General features: G+C 33.7%; 1 protein-coding gene and 1 long non-coding RNA gene across 4 annotated transcripts; both read right to left on the bottom strand.

The window, feature by feature from the left end:
* Positions 1-9923: 9923 nt before the first annotated feature.
* LOC145101141 (uncharacterized) lies at positions 9924-11812 on the bottom strand. 3 transcript variants are annotated; one of them, XR_013705486.1, is made up of 4 exons: positions 11224-11812; positions 10750-10874; positions 10613-10669; positions 9924-10473 (listed from the first exon to the last, which is right to left on the bottom strand). It is a non-coding gene; the product is annotated as an uncharacterized LOC145101141 (long non-coding RNA). The 3 variants fall into 3 exon arrangements; XR_013705487.1 differs by having other exon boundaries at positions 9924-10355; XR_013705485.1 differs by having other exon boundaries at positions 9924-10669; positions 11224-11808.
* A 4623-nt stretch (positions 11813-16435) lies between these two features.
* Positions 16436-18314, bottom strand: CLO4 (Caleosin-related family protein). Its single transcript, XM_079038312.1, has 7 exons — positions 18135-18314; positions 17954-18046; positions 17689-17774; positions 17189-17286; positions 16970-17095; positions 16731-16883; positions 16436-16637 (listed from the first exon to the last, which is right to left on the bottom strand). Exons 1-7 carry the CDS (start codon positions 18148-18150, stop codon positions 16628-16630), a joined length of 582 nt encoding a protein of 193 aa, XP_078894438.1. The 5' UTR covers positions 18151-18314; the 3' UTR covers positions 16436-16627.
* Positions 18315-21604: the final 3290 nt, after the last annotated feature.

Genomic DNA, 21604 nt, shown 5'->3' with positions numbered 1-21604 from the left:
TTGATTAGTAGTATTGTTATTTGAATGATTTAAAATAATAATATTATTTTATTCAAAACAACTTGTACTTTAAGCTTAAAGATTTGAACGTCTTAAAAAAATATTATTATTATATTAAATCTATTTATAGAAATAGGGAGATTTCTTTTATAAGATAGTAAAGATATATATATATATATATATATATATAATGAACTTATTATTCGACATAATTAAAGTCATACCTTCATCCAATCAATGCTTGTTACACCATTCCTGTGAAATACGATGGAAGAACTCAAGAAGGGTATAATATGCGTCTTCCTTGCCTCTACAGATAAAGCATTCATGGACTCTGCACTGTTTGAGGTCATGTAATCGTATCGTTTCGACGGGGAATATGCTCTAGTCAATTTAGCACGTGGAATTTCACTTAGATACGCCGCTACTTTTTGCCTAGTAGTACTAAATCTATACCACAAATCTTCAACAACATTTCTTTGGTAAGCTCTCATAAGCCTCCCAAACAACACTTTTGTTTTATCATTTTTCCCAAACCTGTGTACTATGTTTCCTAGTAGATGAAAAGCACATATGCCATGATGAGCATGTGGGAAAACATTTTCAATACTAACCCGAATTGCATCGGCCCTATCAGTTACAAACGTCAAATCTTGACAATCACCAACGCATTCATACAAAATTTCAAGAAACCATGTCCAAGTAAGACCACTCTCTTTTTTGCATACTCCGTATGCAAGGGGCACTATCTGGTTGTTCCCATCCATAGCGACTGCATGCAATATGGTTCCCTTAAAATCACCCTTCAAATGGGCACCATCCATAATTATAACTTTACGACAAAAACGTTTGAACGCTCGTATCTGCAATATATAAAAATGGAACACATAAACACTATAATTTTTTTTTACAATTAATTATATATTAAATAACAAGTTTTTGTATTTACCGTGCTCCCAAATAAAAACAACACTCGAAACAATCTTCTTAATCTATTTGTATATAGGCCATCGTACCGGGATTATGCATCTTCAAATTGTGAAAATAAATAGGAAGTTTGGAAAAACATTCTTCAGAGGATCCCAACAACAGTTCCATAGCATATTGTTTTGCACGCCAAGCTTGTTTGTAATTTACATTGATTTCCAGCAAAGCATTCAAATCCCTTGATATTACATTAGGCCTCCAAACCTTGGAACGAGTTTTTCCCATAATCTCATGCAATATAGTACCCCATGACTTTTTTATTTGCATGCTTATGATTTGGGTGTCTATAATGATGAACATGTGTACACGTTGTTGAAAGTCCTGATTTCAAATTTATCAGTGGGATCAATGTGTTTTGCATATAAACGCCAACTACAGTTCTCAATTTCACAATATACCTCATAACGGTTTTTGTTAGAATGTTTTATCTTAAACTGAAACTTTTCTCTGGTTGCTTTAAGACTCAAAGAAAATATTAGTTGTTATTTGTTATCATACGTTTGGCGAACAAACATATCATCATTTAGACCAAAACTGTGAAATGGTCCAAGTTCAACAATAGGATCAGGACAATCAGGTATGAGAGGCATATGGTAAAAAATGTCTGAAGCTTTTTTTCCATGTGTGAACTCATCTCCTGACCAGCCTTGATTTGACTCTTCATCGTATGAAAAAGTTTTGTCACACGGTCTTCCAAACTCATATAAATTTTCTTCTTCCATTGTATTCACTGCCACAGTGTCTTCTTGTGGACACTCTTCAAGATTATCAGATACAATGTTTTCAACATTGTATGGTACAATCTTGTCAACAACTTCTGTGTCTTCGAACCTTCCCTCAAACACCTTCAAATACAAATGCACAATCTCCTTTGTTCCAGAAATTACATTTCTGAGTTGATGAACATCTGCTTCGTCTACAATATTCCTAACATACCCATGAACCGGATGTTGAAATGACAATGATATATTACTATTGAACGCATTAGCTTTACTTTTGACCAAATCAAACAAAATTCGACGGTCAAAATTTGGCGGAATCAGTAAACCTAAGTTGGACAACTTTGGTCTAACGTAGGTTTTAATTCCATTACTGATCTGCCAAAAACCCCCCGTACATAAAATAATAAAACTCATATTTTCTTTGAAAACAAATTTCTAACACTAAAACCGATCTAATATTGCAAATGGATTTAAAAACATGAAATAAACCGTTTAAATCACAAAAAAAAAACCACGCTAAAGCCTTGCAACCAGTCATTCCGCCGAGACTTTAAGGCCTCCGTGGAGGTCCGCGTCACCTCCTCTGCGGAGGCTTTAATAATCATCAAACCAATCCCTCCGATATTTTCCCTTTTTTAATTGGGGGCATACGATTGTATATATCTTTTTTTTGATCAAAATTAACCTATATAATTCACATCCAAAAAATCAGATCGTTGAGGGCACCTACCCCCTTCTCCACCCTCTACTATATATATATATATATATATATATATATATATATATATATATATATATATATATATATATATTCTTTCACTCTTATAAAAAATTAAATATGATAATATACGTAGTCTCCAACACTCACGTATAGAAATACAGCAAGTAATTAGGATCATTTATAAAATTAACACATTAAAGTTAAAGAGATATAAAGTGTACAAAAATAATGAAGTGATAGGAGCAGATCATGTTGCAACACAAGGAATATTGGTCAAATCATCAATCATGTGTCTCAAGTCATGTCACATTTACGCGTTTTGCAAAAAATAAAAGAAAAGAACACCTAACTAAAGTTTGCTATCACTAACCAAACTATTACCACACAAAACATCTTTTCAAAACAATGTGACATTATTACCGTCATATATATATATATATATATATATATATATATATATATATATATATATATATATATATATATATGATCCGGTTCCGGTGATGATCTTTTTTCGGTGAGGACATCTTAAAAATTTTGAAAAACGGACCACTAAGAATTTAGTATATATATATATATATATATATATATATATATATATATATATATATATATATATATATATGTTAATGTGTTTCCCATATCGATTGTGTTACAATGGACCACTAAGAATTTAGTAAAAATTTAAATTATTATTTAATTAAATTTCGATAGATATTAAATGAGATCCATAATTGTATGGATATTAAATTATATCTATAATTATAATTCATTTCTTTTTATAAAAACTAATTAAATTCGCCATCAATGTCAGCAATAATATTATTTCATAATGAATTCGCTTTTACGTTTTTATGTATGGGTTCATATTTTATTTCAGGACGTAGTCACTTAAAATACAATAAAGTTACATATAATATGAAGAATGATAGTGTATTCTACTAGAATGAGAGTTTATTCTTGTAGAATAAAAGTGTATTCTAGCAGAATAAGAGTGTATTCTAGTAGAATACATTCTTGTTCTCCATGTTCCAGACAACTTTGTCGTATTTTAAGTGACTGGCTCTTGAAAAAAAAACACGAATCTATACATGAAAACCTAGATGAGAATTCATTCTGAAAAAATATTATTGTTTACATTAATAAGCGAATTTAATTAGTTTCCATAAAAAATATAATTATGAATATCATTTAATATAAATACAATTATGAAAATGATTTATTATCTATATTTATTTGATCATATAATTTAATTTTTACTAAATTCTTATTGGTCTATTCTAGCACACAATAGATGTGTGGAACACATGAACCTAGTCATATATATATATATATATATATATATATATATATATATATATATATATATATAGGCTAGGTTTATGTGTTCCTAGCATCTATTGTGTGCTCGTAAGTACAAATCTAGACCAACGGATGAAATGGTCTTAATATTCCTGATATGAGGGTCTATGATGTATTACAATAAGCTAACATGTACCATATAATCACACAAATTTCAGCATACGAGTATTTTGGTCAATTAACCTATATTAAAAGAGGAAATTTTTGGATTTTAAAGGATAATTAATTCCCTTATTTTAAAAATCTGAATTTTTTAAATTAATTAAAATTTAATTATAATATAGTTTTTAATAATAATTGATTTTATTATGTTAGAATGACAAAAAATCTACCATAAACTAGTAAATATATTTTTTTAAAAAAATATTCTTGTAAAATATGGTTATATACAATATATTTTTTAAAATTAACATACTTAAAGAATTCTAGAACATATTATCAAGAATAACACTTTCTATAGAATATAAATTTTATTCTTTGAGAATCACTAATTATATTAATTCGTAAATAATATGACTATAAATGGTTATTACATTCATTCTAAATAAGAAAACATCAAAATCTAACAAAAATATTAATCCATTCTAAAAAAATACTATTATTAAGAAACACTTTGTACATTGTGCATGGTACATTCTATTAGAATATACTCTCGTTCTCTATGTTTTCTTCCTTTTCCACATCAATGACAATTTTTTCAAAATCTAAATCCACAAAGAAAACATAATCAACTTTCAAATATTATAAAATTTAGTACATTATAAGAGAATAAAAACAACAAATTATGATTGAGTGTAGCAGAAACTATAAATTGTAATAGAATATATTAGAGAATAAAAGCTATAAATTATGACAGAATATAGTAGATATTAAAGAATTGTAATCTATTTATAGTAGAATGTAATCCTAAAACTACAATGAAAAAGTTGAGGTCTTATAGGCATTTCATTGAACATTTAGAGGACATAAAAATTATACAAAATCTCAAGAAATACATATAATTATGAACAATATTATTTTGTGAGAATAAAAAAAATCTATGAAAAACTAATTTATATTCTACGAATATAAGATAATGACAAATACTAAATAAATATATTAAAATTCAACATAAACATGATTTATATACCTGCGTCTTTAAGCAACTTGGATATATTAAATTAAATCAATAGAATCCCATCTCATTGCATATAACGAATTCATACTATTCTGAAAAGTATGGCTCCCTGTGTATGAGTAGAGTCGATTAAAAAATAAGGGCAATAAATATGAATAGGTTAATCCAAGATATGATATTTTATTCCAGAGCCTTTATAACTGATGCATAGGTCCTATAGTACATGTGTGACCACTTTGATGAGATCAAAGATTGACTTGTTTAAGTACACCACTATATTGAATGACAATTTATTTATACACACCAATCTATCACACACTCTATCACACACACCAATCTAATGACTTTATCTTTTTACAGCTTTTTCTTATTTTAAGGATTTGTATCCAACAATGGGCAAATATTACATAAAGCAATTCAATTCAGAATTATTCAACTTTTTATTGTATAGTGCCAATATTTATGTCTTGAATACTGTGTTTTGTTTCTAAAAACACTAAATTATTAGAATATGAACAAACTAAAAATATAGTTATATTGAACACTGAAATCATTAATCCATTTAAACTTCCAATAAACCACAACATTTTATATAAACATAAAATAAACCATTCAAACGGTATGTTATCAATATCCAGGAAAAAAAATGTTCACCATCAGAACCATCATCAACCAAAGAACGATCGTCTGCAACAACTAACCGGCGGTAACCAAATAACGCCGGACATAAAACGAGAGAAAAAAAGATCGTGAGAAAGACCACCGGAACCAGCATTTACCATTGCCAACCACCGTTTAACGTCTTCTGAACAGATCGCCGGAAAGATAGAACGAGAGAAATAGCCTCGTGAGAAAGTCTGTCGTCGAAGCATCGGACCAGTGGCTAGTGGCTATGAACATTGCACCGTGAAACAGACTGCCGTCGAAACCTCAGCCGGAAATCGTGTCGTCGCCGAAAATAGCTTCATCGCCGGAAATCGCATCCGACATCTCTCGCTCTCACTCTTGGCGGCTGAAGTATTTTTGCTAGGGTTTAAACAAAGTAAGCCATTTATATTAACAACCCAAAATCTTTTATATTTAATTTTAGACACTCTAAATTTAAACATTTTATAATTTCTGTATTCCTTTATTTACTTTCGTATAAAAAGAATTTATGAATGAAACATTAAATATAATCAGCCAATGAATAGTATTAATATTATAATAATGAATAATTTAACCATATATTTAAGTTTTGAAATCTTAAATTATTGGACATGTGAAAAAAAGACGTCAAATTTTGAATTTGATGATTCCACCTTCACTCAATTTTCAAAACTAAATTCTAATTCGAAAATAAAAAGTTGAATTATTTTTTAATTACATACCATGCAAATCAATTTGTTAATATGGGTTTTATGGTAAAAAAAAAGAAGAAAAAAAAAAAAAAAAAAAAACCAACGTGGACCACCACACATGCAAATTAGTTTATATGGGGAAACATTTTCTCAAATATGGTATAGCATAATTAGTTTATATGACAAATATTTACGATATCAGTGTTTAATTAATTTTTTTAATCAGTTTCTTATTATTATTTGTTTTATTTCAATTTTGCAGGAAAAATGGCTAATATTTTAGATATTTCTACCGATCAAGTATAATTTCTAATCAATTTTTTTATTATTATTATTTTGTTTTATTTTAATTTTGCAGGAAAACATGGCTAATATTTCAGATTTTTCTACCGATGAAGGTATAATTTCTAATCTTATATTTATATGAGTATATTTATAGATTTTTTAACATTAAATTTTTCTCTTAATTTTTAGGTTTTTAGATCTCTTGAAGATTTGAAGAATTTGATACAAAATATTGCGCGTTCTCAAGGTTATGTTACAGTGACTAAACGATCGAAGACAACAACTTTTAAATTCAAATCTAAAGTATTTTTTCGTTGTGATCGTAGTGGTATATCCAGAAGTAAAAATGCGGAAACAAAAAAATTAATTGTCCATTCGAATTGATAGCAAAGTATTTGAAGGCACAAGATGGTTGGAAGTTACAGGTCGTACGTGATGATCACAATCACGAACCATCAATGTATATGGAGGGTCATTCAATTGCAATGCGATTGTTGGATAAAGAGACTCGTTTGGTCCATGATTTGACAAAGTTGAATGTTAAACCACTAGATATTTTGTCAACAATAAAGCAACAAAATGAAAATAACGTGTCTTCACTGAAAACTATATACAATTGTCGCCATAAGTTTACGATATCTCAATGAGAAGGTAGAAGCACGATACAAAATGTCATGCACATTTTGCATACTAAAGGGTATAATTATGAGTATCGTTTAAACGAGGGCACTAACGAGTTAGATGAGTTGTTTTTTATGCACCCAATATCGTTACAAATGTGGCAAGCATTTCCGTATGTGGTGTTGATGGATGCTACATATAAAACAAGCAAGTATAATCTTCTTTTTCTGGAGATTGTTGGTGTCACTTCTACGAGACTGATGTTTTCCATAGCCTTCGCATTCATGCATGGCGAAAAAACAAGCAACCACAGGTGGGCATTGACTTGTTTGAAATTGACGATTAACGATTTTTTTTGTCCTCGTGTCATCGTCACCGATAGAGATTTGGCGTTGATGAAGGTGTGCGAAGATGTTTTCCACAAAGTAATCATTTACTTTGCAGGTGGCATATATTCAACGATATAACAAAGAATTGTAGGAAACGTATCAAATCTGATAAGAATTGGGGTTCTGTTCATCCAATGTGGAAGAAATTAGACGAATCTCCGACACCGAGTGCATACATGCAAGTGTATGCAGACCTCAACCGTTATTGTCCAAAGATCCAGGTATCATTAATATATATCCTAAACTCTTAATTTATTTAATAATTATTATTCATTCAATCATACTAATTTGATTTTTCTTCACATTTTAGTTGTTTTTGGGTATCTTTACAATACTTGGTTGGAGAAGTATCCCGACAAATTTGTATCATTATAGACCAACAAAAGTACCAATTTTGGAAATTCAACAACAAATAGAGTTGACAGTCAGCAGCTAAGCTAGCATATCGAAAACGTGATTTGGATAAATTTATATATGTCATTGAAACAGTTGTACAGTCACAAGACACAACTATCAAAGAGAGTTTCACATGGAACACAATCATATGTAAACCAAAATTTGAGGATGAGATATTCAGTTCACTACGACATCATGTTTCAGAGCATGCTTTGGATAAAATCTTAGAAGAGCTTCATCGGTTAAAAGAATTTGTACCAACTCCTGAGAATTGTGGCTGTCAACTACGGACATGTTTTGGTTTACCATGCGCTCACGAACTTGCGATGTATGTTGATGCAGGTATGTAAAATGTAATGTATTAAATTGACAAGTTTTATATGTATAATCACTTTATAACATTTTGACTTTTTTACTATAGGTTCACCTATTCCGTTGGATTCAATTGATATTTTTTGGAGAACACTTGATTTTAAGCCTTGTGTATTTGTGGATTATGGGAATCTTAATGTTGATGATCATATGCGAAGGTGGAAGGAAAAATTCAACAATCAACCAGATCATGTCAAATACGGTTATATAAGAAAGATGGAAGAGCTAATCGATCCTTCAAAAATTACGATCAATGAACCTTCGGTTAAGAAAAATAACTGTGGACGCCCAAAAGTGAAGCGTGGTCACCATCAAAGTTAATCTCCTCACCGATACAGTTGTTCAAACTTGAATCAGGAACCACCTAGGCATAGTTCATCATTCTTCGACTTGAACGATGAACCTGCTAGGCATAGTCCATCATTCTTTGAATTGAACGATGAATCGACTAGGCATAATTCATCATTCTTCGACTTAAACGATGAACCGACTAGGCATAATTCATCATTCTTCGACTTGAACGATGAACCAGCTAGGCATAGTTCATTCTTTATGGGCATAAACAAGGAACCAATAGACCAATGTTCGTACCAGTTTGACTTGAATGAGGAACCAACATGCCAATGGTCGTACCAGTTTGACTTGAAAGAAGAAGCACCGATGCAACATAGTTCATTGTTGAAGGAAATTCCATAAACATTTCATCCTTACATCACGTATATACAAAATGTAATGGGTGATGGAAATTATGGTTTTTGATCGGTAGTCGTTTGTCTCGGGTATGATGAAAACGAGTGGCTTTTCATTCGCCAGCAATTGTATGACGAGTTATTGACTTCATATGAAAACTATTCTATAGTTTTCATTGGATGCGATGGAGTACTTGATTCATTGTCTTTCTTTATGACAGATAGGATAGCACCACCAGAACACTATATGCTTATGCCTGAGACAGGTATCCTGATAGCCAATCGGTTTGGTGTGATTGTCCAATTTTTTCCCTCTATGGAGAGGTCCTAGTGAGTTTCAAAATCATCGTGTCCTTACATTTGCACTTGTATACATCAATCACTATGTAATGGTACAATTATAAGGATGGTACCTGATGCCTCCTATTTCAGCATTATGGATCCGCCACAAAGACCCGTCCGCAGCCGAATGACAAACTATCTACAAGTCACATCTAGAATTTTATAAGCGACTCAGACCTACGCCAAGATCTTTTATGACTATAGACGATTAGTTGTTTATTTTTGTCTCAGATTTTTGTTATGTAATATTTAAAATTAAAAAAAGAAATAATGAAGATTTGTTCGGATTTTATTTCTTATAATATTATTTATAATATCAATGATATTAGGCTGACGAAAATTTATTTATAATTTTACGGCTGTCCCAAAATGCTACGGAATTCCTACGGAATCGCTACGGAGTTATATAGCTACGGAATAGCTAGCTACGGATCCAAACAGCTACGGAATAGCTACGGAGCAAAATAACTACAGAAATCCATAGCTATTCCGTAGCTAACTTCGTTTTATTTATAAAAAATTAAAAATATCCAATTGTTTGTCAAATACCACATTCAATTCACATTTGTCCCAAATACCATATAAAAAAGTAAGCACTAATCCATTCCATTTTTTGTCAAATACCACATTCAAAATGCTAATTTAATAATCGTAACCTCGTCAAAATCTGGGAATTCGTTTTATTTAAAGGCAAAATGCTGGAAAAAAATGAACAAAAACATTGAAAATAAATCAAGAAACAGTGAGACGATAGAGTTTGAGTTTACTTCACATGCAGATTTAATAATCGTATCCTCGTCAAAATCTGGGAATTCGTGTTTAGAAGCACCTTGAAGAATGGAAATCAGCACATCTATAAAGCCTTGGTTGCTTTCATGTTGTTGGGTGAAGTTCTTTACTGTTTTATGTTCATTTAACCGTCCCCCAAAGAAGTTGTCCAAATCTATTGTGGTTTTCTTCATTTCTTTAATGTATCCACCCACATCCAAACACTTGAGATAAGGGATAAAATCTGAGACCACAAATGCTCCCATTAACTCAATGACAGAAAAGCTGGTTGCTACAATAACAGAAAAGTTGGTTGCTACAATGGTTGAAAACGAGAGATGGAATTCCATGTTTTTGATTCACTACAATAATCGATTCATTCGACATCATGTCATCACAAGAAGTTAGCTACCAATACAATTATCCATCATCCATAATAAAGATAGAAATAAAAGCTAATGTACACATGCACCAAGATTTAATCACTTAAAAACCACTCACCACTACAATATGCTATTCATGGCTAGCAAAATCTTTAAAAGATGTTGCATCCAGTTCCTAAAAATAACATAACTATGTCAATTATTTATTAATAGTTAAATACAAGGTATAGATAGTTTCATTCAAACAAACATCACCTTAACTTCAAGAGCTTATGGATCTGCCACATATGTAGAGGTTGTAGAAATTGTTCTCTCAGAATTTGATTCAAGCATTCCACAATATAATCCTTTTTTGGTGTTTTGGCTTTTTCCTTGCCAACCTGTAAGAGTTTCAATTTTAAACAACTTTAGCTCCCAACATTATCATTTAAACTTCAAGTTTGCATAATTTCAAGAAATGTATAGATTGCTGGTAGATTTAGTTAGACAAAATTAGCCATTTTATTATGGAACTAAAAGAAAAAGGCCCTATTTTGCTATTCATAAGAGACAACCTGCATAATATTCTAATAGAGCATTAATACCAAGAAATTTCCTCCTCACTACCATCAACTTCAAAAAAAACACTGATTCTTGTGAAGTATGTGTAGGAAATCAACATTAACGTAGCAGCTGCTTTTGATAACAATCGCAAATGCATATCTAAGAATAAATTATGAAGTACTTTACCTTCCTGCATCAAGGCTGAGTATGGTGGCTGAAATAGGCAGTAGGTTAGGAATTATAGCTAACGGTTGGAGATCGGAGACGAGCCTGGATGACGATGGTGGCTGACCGTGCAATCCACAAGGCTAAGGACGATTGTGAGGGTTTCCGATGAGCTGCGCCTTCCTCTATCGATGGCAGCGGTGATAGACCAACCATTGATTGTGAGGGCGATGCCGATACAGTGGCAAAGTCGACGGTGGTTGATTGGTGGAGACAGCGACAAGGTGAACCAACGAGGGTTTTTGTGGAGCGGTGGCAGCCGGGTCGACCGCTGGTGGATGCTAAACCGGTGATGGTGATGGTGATGGCGATGGCGATGACAGATGAGACTGAAGGCGAGAGTGGGAGGTTCGAGATTGGAGGCGGGACACTAGATTCATATGGGAGGGAAACAAAATCTCGAAATATTTGGGGGAAAAGGAAGCGGTTTAACAAAACCTAGAAATAGTTGGGAGGCGGGACAATCGTTCCTTTTTTTTCTAAGAGCAAAAATAAAAAAAATAAATAAAAATTTGAGACAGTAGGTTTCGAGGTTATAATGTCAATGAATTTACCAACAGACCGGGCATGCCACATCCGGTTATAGTGGCTTTCTAATTTCTCTTATACAACACGGACTGCGATTCCTTTATTATTATTATTATTATTATTATTATTATTATTATTATTATTATTTTTTCATTATTATTATTATTTTCATTATTATTATCATTATTATTATTATTATTATTATTATTATTCGAGTCTTAAAATATTTTTTTGGTTCGTTTTGTTTTTAATATTTAAAACACAAACAATTAAAAATCATACTAATAATCCTAATAATAATAATACTTATAAACATGATGATAATATATAATAATGGTAACAAATGTGTTTAACACACAAACAAACGAGCGATGGCAGAAAAAAAAAACTACATTTAACAGATCAATAGGGTGAAATAATATACGTTTAATGTACAAATCTACATGTAACTTAACGTATTTGTTTACTAGTTAGTTAAATATTACTAGAACTTCTAAACGCACAAAGCAAACAACATTCAAGGTGAAATAATATACGTTTAATGTACAAAGCAAAATGTTTATGTGTATGTGTATATAATATATTATTATTATTATTATGGTGATGATGATGGTGATGCTGATGGTGACGGTGGTGATGATGGTGATGCTGATGGTGATGGTGGTGATGATGGTGATGATAATGGTGATGATGATGATAATGCTGATGGTGATGATGATGGTGATGATGGTGATAATGGTGGTGGTGGTGGTGGTGGTGATGATGATGACGATGGTGGTGGTGGTGGTGGTGATGATGATGATGATGGTGATGATGATAATGATGATGATGATGATGGTGATGGTGATGGTGACGGTGACGGTGATGGTGATGGTGACGTTAATGGTGATGATGATGATGATGATGGTGGTGGTGGTGGAGGTGATGATGATGAAGATGATGATGGTGATGACGTTGGTGATGATGATGGTGATGATGATGGTGGTGGTGGTGATGATGATGATGATGATGATGGTGATGGTGATGGTGATGGTGATGGTGATGGTGATGGTGATGATGTTTATGATGGTGATGGTGATGGTGATGGTGATGGTGATGGTGATGGCAATGGTGATGGTGATGGTGATGGTGATGGTGATGGTGATGGTGATGGCAATGGTGATGGTGATGGTGATGGTGGTGGTGATGGTGGTGGTGGTGATGATGATGGTGATGATGATGATGATGGTGATGGTGATGGTGATGCTCATGATGATGATGATGATGGTGGTGGTGGTGGTGGTGATGATGATGGTGATGGTGATGATGAAGATGGTGATGCTGGTGATGATGATGATGGTGGTGGTGGTGGTGGTCGTCGTGGTGATGATGATGGTGGTGGTGGTGGTGGTGGTGATGATGATGAAGACGATGATGGTGATGATGATGTTGATGATGATGATGGTGATGATGGTGATGATGATGGTGGTGGTGGTGGTGGTGGTGATGATGAAGACGATGATGGTGATGATGATGTTGATGATGATGATGGTGATGATGATGGTGGTGGTGGTGGTGACATGATGATGGTGATGGTGATGGCGATGGTGATGGGGATGGTGATGGTGATGGTGATGGCGATGGTGATGGTGATGATGATTATGATGGTGATGGTGATGATGATGATGGTGGTGGTGGTGATGATGGTGGTGGTGGTGATGATGATGATGGTGATGGTGATGGTGATGCTCATGATGATGATGATGGTGGCGGTGGTGGTGGTGGTGATGATGATGATGATGATGAAGATGGTGATGCTGGTGATGATGATGATAATGAAGATGGTGATGCTGGCGATGATGATGATGATGATGATCATCATCATCATCATCATGTAGGTATACGTGTTTGTGAGATGTATGTGAACGTATTCATAAGAATTATAGTGTTAAACCATTAAACGAGTAATGGTCTCGTATGTGCACACAACTTTATGAACGATATTAATAGCTATAAGTTAGTGAAAGTATAGATAACCATGTATAGTAGAGGTGTGAAAAAATGAAGCGAAAAAAACGACGTTTGGTGCCCGAAAAATCGAAAATTAGAAAAATCCGTAGCTAATCCGTAGCTAATTAGCTACGGATTAGCTACGGAATTCTAACGGAAAACATATTCCGTAGCTAATCCGTAGGTAATTAGCTACGGATTAGCTACGAAATATGCTTTCCGTTAGAATTTCGTAGCTAATCCGTAGCTAATTAGCTACGGATTAGCTACGGATATTTCTTATTTTCGATTTTTCGGGTACCAAACGTCGTTTTTTCCGCTTTGTTTTTTTCACACCCCTATTACACATGATTATCTATATTTTCACCAACTTATAGCTATTAATATCATTCGTAAAGTCGTGTACACATACGGGATCCATGACTCGTTTAATGGTTTAACACGCTTATGATCTACATTCACATATAAATACGCACAAACACGTATACATACACACATACACGTACACATATACCACAACTCTTTCATATGTAAATATACATATACAAAAATAAATTCATCACAATTTGGTGAAAAAGTATAGTAACTACATTGTTAAAACTATGAAACGAATTCTTGATCCCGAAGGTGCACACGACTTTATGAACGATATTAATATCTATAAGTTGGTGAAAGTATAGATAATCATGTATAGTAGAGGTGTAAAAAAACGAAGCGAAAAAAACGACGTTTGGTGCCCGAAAAATAGAAAATAAAAAAATTCCGTAGCTAATCCGTAGCTAATTAGCTACGGAGTAGCTACAGATTTTTCTTATTTTTGATTTTTCGGGCATTAAACATCGTTTTTTTCTCTTCGTTTTTTTCCCACCTCTATTATACATGAGGATCTTTATTTTCAACAACTTATAGTTATTAATAGTGTTCATAAAGTCGTTTGCACCTTCGAGATCATTTACTCATTTAATGGTTTAATATTGTATCTGTAGCTATTCCGTAGCCATTCTGTAGCTAATTAGCTACGGGTTAACATCCGTAACTATTCCGTAGCTATTCCGTAGCTAATTAGCTACGGAATAACTACGGACTAGCATCCGTAACTATTCCGTAGCTAATTAGCTACGGAATAACTACGGAATAGCATCCGTAGTTATTCCGTCGCTATTCCGTAGCTATTCCGTTACTAAATTAGGGCGTCCCATTATGTAACTAATCCGTATCCATTCCGTAGCTAATTAGCTACGGAAATTTTCCGTAGCTATTATCCGTAGGAAAATACCCTTTTTTCTAGTAGTGGTATACAAAACCCAACAGATGGATGATGGACAATTAGTGTTCATGACGCGCCACTTGTACATCATGACGCTCCACTATGACACAAGGTGCTCCATCATGTGTGTTGTTGATGCTCATGGGTTGTATGACATGGAAGAATGTTCCAAAAGATGTTGCATGGCGGGATATGATTGGTTGTCACATTTCATCTGCCTATGAGCCAATAGGGTTAGCCCATTAGGGTTTTAGGTGTGATCCCTCAAGTATAAATAGACTCATATCTCCATCATTATGAGTGCGCATAAATCTCAAAAGAGTAATCATTGTAAGGTTGAGAGCACTCCTTTGGAGCAGTTAGTAAGCAAGATAGATTCTTTTTTTTAGAGCTCAAATGAGGTGTAACCTTTGTATGATTGTAATTGTTCTTGGAAGTTAATAAAATTCTCTCTCTCTCTCTCTCTCTCTCTCTCTCTCTCCCCTATAGATGTAGGTCACCTTGATCGAACCACGTTAAATACTGTGATCAATTGATTTACACTTTCAGAAGTTTTACTTTCGCAAGGATTAAATTACATGAATGGTCCCTATGGTTTGGCTTAATTTACGCGTTTTATCCTTAACTTATTATTATAACTCAAAAGGTCCCTACTATTTGTTTTTGTTGCGCACTTAGTCCCTGTCTTATCTAAAAAGACTATTTTGCCCTTAATTTTTTTTTAAATTTATTTAAACAATGTGAGGTAAGTAAGGTAAGGTAATGTGAGGTGGAGGTGGGGTTCAATCTGTACTTATTAAATAAATTAAAAAACAATGGCAAAATAGTCTTTTTAGGTAAAACAATAACCAAACAGTAAGGACCTTCTGAGTTAAAAAAACAAGTTAGAGATCAAATATGCAAATTACCCTAAACCATAGGGACCATTCGTATAATTTACTCTTTCAAAGGTTTACCAAAGTTTGTTTTGATATTTGTCGGAGTGTTTACCTTGTTTTGTTCTCATGAAACAAAAACAACATTAAATCCAGAAGCAAATATATATATATATATATATATATATATATATATATATATATATATATATATATATATATATATATATATATATATATATATATATATATATATATATATATATATATATATATATATGACCCCACTATAATTAAACACATTCAGATTAGTCAAAAGGAACACATAAACAACATTAAATCTAAAAGCAAAGTGTTGCTTACAATTTTAATATTTGCATGTACATTGATACAATAATTTAACGATTACTCTACACACATACTAAAAAGCAAGATACAAGAGTTGTTTAAGATATATATATATATATATATATATATATATATATATATATATATATATATATATATATACACATTAATCTAATAATTTTATAGTGTTTTATACAGTATAAATACAATTAAAAATATATGTTTACAAGAATAATACATAGACACTTTGTTGTCAGTTGTTATCCACTTCTCAACCCAACAATTCTTTACAGACATCAATCATAAAATCAGCAAGTGTAAAATCCAATCACACAACACTTTCACCCGTTGCTTGTCTTTATTTATCACTGCAGAGAAAAAAAGATATAAAAAATAAAAATCTTAAAACAAATTTAATTATCATGTTCAACATTTATTAACACCCATCATATAAGTTTTACACGTGTTTCTTCTTGGACGAGTTAATCTTTTCCATCGCCATCTTTTCAAACAAGCTTCCATCATAAACAGCTTTAATCGTTTCCTTTCTTAATAATCCATCTTTGTCCTTTCCCAGGAAATACAAGATCTTCCATTCTGATAGGCCTCCGATCCTACAGATATATTAATTAATACCTTATTAAATAAATAATAGAATTAATATTTTATTCAAGAAACCATATGCATGATCGATGATTACCATCCTGCATAGTCCTTAGGTTCCCGGTTTCCTTTGATAAATTTGTCCAGTTCATCTGAAGTCAAGGCATCTGAATTCGTGTGTGCATACTTGTGAAATATCTCCTCAAACTTGGAAGGAACAAACCTTAAACATAACATGTAAGTGTAAGTGAATCTTTACTAGATTTGTGGAAGAATGTTTTATTTATTTATTTGACAAATTAAAACCTAACTGTACCTTCCATGAGTGTCGTAGACTCCTGAATCACTTCCATGTTTAGCCAAATGTATGTTTTTTATTTCAATCGGGAAAAGTAGATTAGGAAACTTCTTTCCCTGCTTCCAAAAAAAACACAACAATAATCATTGTTTGAATGTTTGCGTATGCGTATACTTCTAATCTTGCTAGCTCTTCCTTAAAGTATCAATCTTTGATACTTGAACTCATGCAGAATGCTACTAAACTTTCCTAGTGATATATATATATATATATATATATATATATATATATATATATATATATATATATATATATTGTCTTTTCAAAAAAATATAGTATTTAATTTCATTAGTAATATTAAAATTCTGTGGACTAATGATTACCTGATCATCTCATCTTAAAACTTAAAAGTACCAATTTTTTACATACATGTGTATATATAATTTAATGATAGTTGTAATTAAACCATGTAAATCATGAAAACACGTAGAAGAACGGAGATTAGATTAGATACATACTGGACGAGTTTTGCCACTAAGACCCATATTGATGAAGAGGGCAGCAACTGACGATAACAGAATACCACTCCCAATTGCTCGAAACCCTAAAACATACCAAAAACCCTATTAGACGGATGAAGTTCGAAAACCAGTTAAATTCTCAAAGCCAACAAAAGCAAAGCGGAATTGGCGATCAGTTGTTGATGAAGATCAAGCAGAGTTTCAAATCATTACAGAACTGAAAATGAGTATCGAGATTTTGAGGAAAATTAAACGAACGAACCTTGAAAAGTTTCCCATGGATAAATCACACCATCATTGTTACGATCAAAGAATGCAACGTGTTTCTGTAACACGTTTTGATCACTCTCGATTGCTGCATTCATTTACGAACCACCAGTTGATTATTGATCAGATAAGCATAACATCAAGCAGAAATCAAGATTGAAAATCGAATATGATACCTTCAGCTCCAGCCATAAGTGGATTGATGCTTTTCTTAATTATTACTCCTGAATTGCGTATACACTGATTGCAGAAGTATGTGTCTGTGTGTGAAATGTGAAGGAAGTTATAGAATCCAAGAGAAGGGTGTAGAGGCTTTTATAATGGGGCTCATGAATGGCCCAATTTCAAGAAAACTCCTGGTTCTTATGTTGGATGAAGTAAAAGGAACAAAATTTTGTAATCTTGCCTCATAAGATTTATTAAAGTCGTGAAGTTGACATAAATAAAAGTTATTCGTCTTGTTTCTTAGTCTTAGAATATAAAGAAAAAGACATTGTAACGCATTGAAGGTCTAAATGGTCCTTAAATTTTTTTTTGGGCATTTTGTGGACATAAATGAATGTCGGGGACTGCTTTTTTGAAATAAAAAAGAAGCTCTTTAAGCTTGACATAATTTTTAAAAAGATTCAATTCTATTAATAACTAGATGACAATAAATTTTATAAACAATCAGAGGACAAGTACTTGTTATTATTTAAAAAAGAAAAAGATTTATATAGAAAATGAGTTCCAAAATATTGTAGTTAGTTTTAAAAAAAAAAAAAAAAAAAGTAGAAGAAATGAAGTAAGTTTAACAAAAAGGATTTATATAGAAAATGAGTTTCATAGTATCTCAGTTAGTTTAACAAAAAAAAAAAGATTTATATAAAAAATGAGTTTTTAAGTTAGTTTATCAAAAAAAAGTATAAAAAAGAGGTTATAAAGCTATGATTCAAACGCAAACCGTTTTGAGGGAAATCATAGAACCTAACCAGTGAAACTATTCGAGTGGTTATTTTTTATTTTCAAAAATAAATATATAAACGCTATATCAGCAAAAGAAAAAATAAACTGGCGCAAAGATTTGAACCACCGTGGATTCGGATGTTTCTTGTGGTTTAGGGTTAGTTTCATGTGTGGTTCCTGACTTAATTTTTTAACTCGGACCATCCAAACATTTGACGTTTGTTACCTGCCTAGTCCTAAGTTAACTTACCGTCCATTTCTCAATTAGAATGGCCCATGTGACTTGCACGATGGATGTATTTTCGTCTATTTATATTTCAACGGGTTTAATACTTCACAATTATTTTTCCTTTCTCATTCTTCCACTCTTTCTACCATTACTTTGTTATCGATCGATAAATAGGAAATCAAAATTGCAGGTACAATGGAATGTGATTGTGGACGTGAAACAATAATGCAAACATTGACCCCTAGATAAATCATTAAGTAATTCAAATTCCTAAAGGATAATCATTTCATTATTCAAAAACATGTATTATCATAACCTTTTAGTATAAAATCGTCCACCATCATCTTTTTGGAGGGTTCTAGAATATTTCAATTATTCTCAATGATTTAAATAATATGCAACCAATTTTAATTCTAATATTAAATTTTGTGTTTTGATTATAACTTACTTATCAGAGTACATGTAACGTCCCGTCTATGGTATGTTTTTTATTTATTTATTTAGAAGTTTGCAGAGGAACTCGGCGAGTCTATTGCCCGACTCATCGAGTAGAGACGGGATTTCGAGCACGTGTAAGTTGGCGACTCGGCGAGTCCATATTCGGGACTCGGCGAGTCCGCCTGCCAGGATGAAACCCTAAATCCCCGGGTTTGCTCACTATTTAAGCAATGTTATGTGCCCCAACTCGCCTCCTTCACCCTCAGAGAGCTTGTGAGAAACCCTAAATCATTCCTTGTGTGATTAAAGTGTTTTTGGTGTGGATTCTTGAAGGATTGAAGAGGAGAAAGAAGAAAGGACCCAAAGAGGAAGTGTAGAGTAAAGATCCAAGGCCAAGTCAGAGTTTATTGAGGTGTGTTTCGGAATTTCTCTGTTTTATGCTTAAAATCTCCATTAGAACACCTATAAGGCTAGTTTAATGTATTTTCCAAGCTTATTAGTTGTATGGATGCCTTATTGGTTCGAGTTATCCCCAGATCTGTCCATTTAGGAGTTTTAGAATCTTTACGTGTTAATCGAGCATAAGAAGCCCAGATCTACAAGTTATATGCGTTGGATTCAAGCAGAATCGAGTTATGAGTAACTACATGCATGCGACTCGGCGAGTCGAGCCGCGAGTCCTCAATTTTTCCCCTTTTGAGTGATTCCGAGTGGAGACCAGTGAGTAGTTGGATGGACTCAGTGAACCGGAGGTCAGACTCAGTAATGGAGGGACTCGACGAGTTGTTCATACAACTCGGCGAGTCCAAGGCAATCTTCATAGATTCAAGAACAACTCGTCGAGTTGTTCATACAACTCGGCGAGTCGGATGCAGATATCCTGAGTTTTAGAATCGAATGGGAACTCGTCGAGTTTATGCCATACTCGACGAGTAGCATCAAGCAGGGTTGAGAAATGAGAGTAGGGACTCGGCGAGTTGGCGGCCCAACTCGGCGAGTCAGGTCAAATGTAAGTTGACTTTGACCAGGACAGGGCACGAGATTGGTGGGAAGAGGTCGGACATACCATTGGAGATGATGCAGCGCTAGATGCCATGACCTAGGCTGATTTCTCTACCAGGTTCAGGGCGGAGTTTGCACCGGTTATTGAGGTGCAGCAGTTAGCCAGAGAGTTTCAGGACCTCACCCAGACTACAGAGACCGTGGCGGAGATCACCGCCAAATTCAGGGAGAGGGCTCTTCTCGTTCCTCAGTATGCAGCCGATGAGGAAATGAAGAAGGCCCGTTATCATAAGATGTTGCGGAGCGATATCCGCCAGTTTGTGAGCCGGTCCAGCTGTAAAACGCTGGAAGACATGATTGCTAGGGCTCGGGAGAGGGAGATTGACCTTGAGATGGAGAAGAAGAGGAAACCGGAGACGGTTTCGGGTTCAGGTAGTTCGGGCAAAAAGCCCAAGGTTTCAGATCACAGATCCAGGATTCAGTAGAGCCACAGTCGATGTGGCAAGTGTGGGAGATTGCACGATGGGGTGTGCAAGGCAGGGAGTTCCGGCTGCTACAAGTGCGGTCGGACTGGGCATTTGAGCAGGGATTGTACGGCTCTTGCTACCGCTATTGCAACATCAGATCTGATTTGCTTTCAGTGCAATCAGAGGGGACATAAAAAGTCCCAGTGTCTGAGTTTAACTGCAGCAGGGAAGGTGGTTGCACCTGCCCCTGCTACTTTGAGGATTACAGATGGCCGGCAGGGCCGAGCCGAGGCACCAGTGGCAAAGAGTAGAGCTTTTCAGATGACAGCAGAGGAGGCACGAGCGACTCCTGATGTGGTGACGGGTATGTATCTTCCCTTCATCTCTATATTATTATTGATTATTGCTTATGGTTATATGTTTTTTGTAGGGTCGTTCTCTGTGAACGGCATTTCTGCTACAATATTATTTGATTTCGGGGCTACCCGATCGTTTGTATCGCTAGCGCTTAGCAGGAGGTTTAGTAGAGCTCCAGGGGAGCTGGATTGTCCACTAGAGGTTGAGA

This window comes from Lactuca serriola, chromosome 4 (assembly GCF_051521515.1).
Source record: "Lactuca serriola cultivar US96UC23 chromosome 4, Lser_US96UC23_V15, whole genome shotgun sequence".
In the NCBI taxonomy this organism is placed as follows: domain Eukaryota; kingdom Viridiplantae; phylum Streptophyta; class Magnoliopsida; order Asterales; family Asteraceae; genus Lactuca; species Lactuca serriola.
This window is presented reverse-complemented; position numbering and strand designations above follow the sequence as displayed.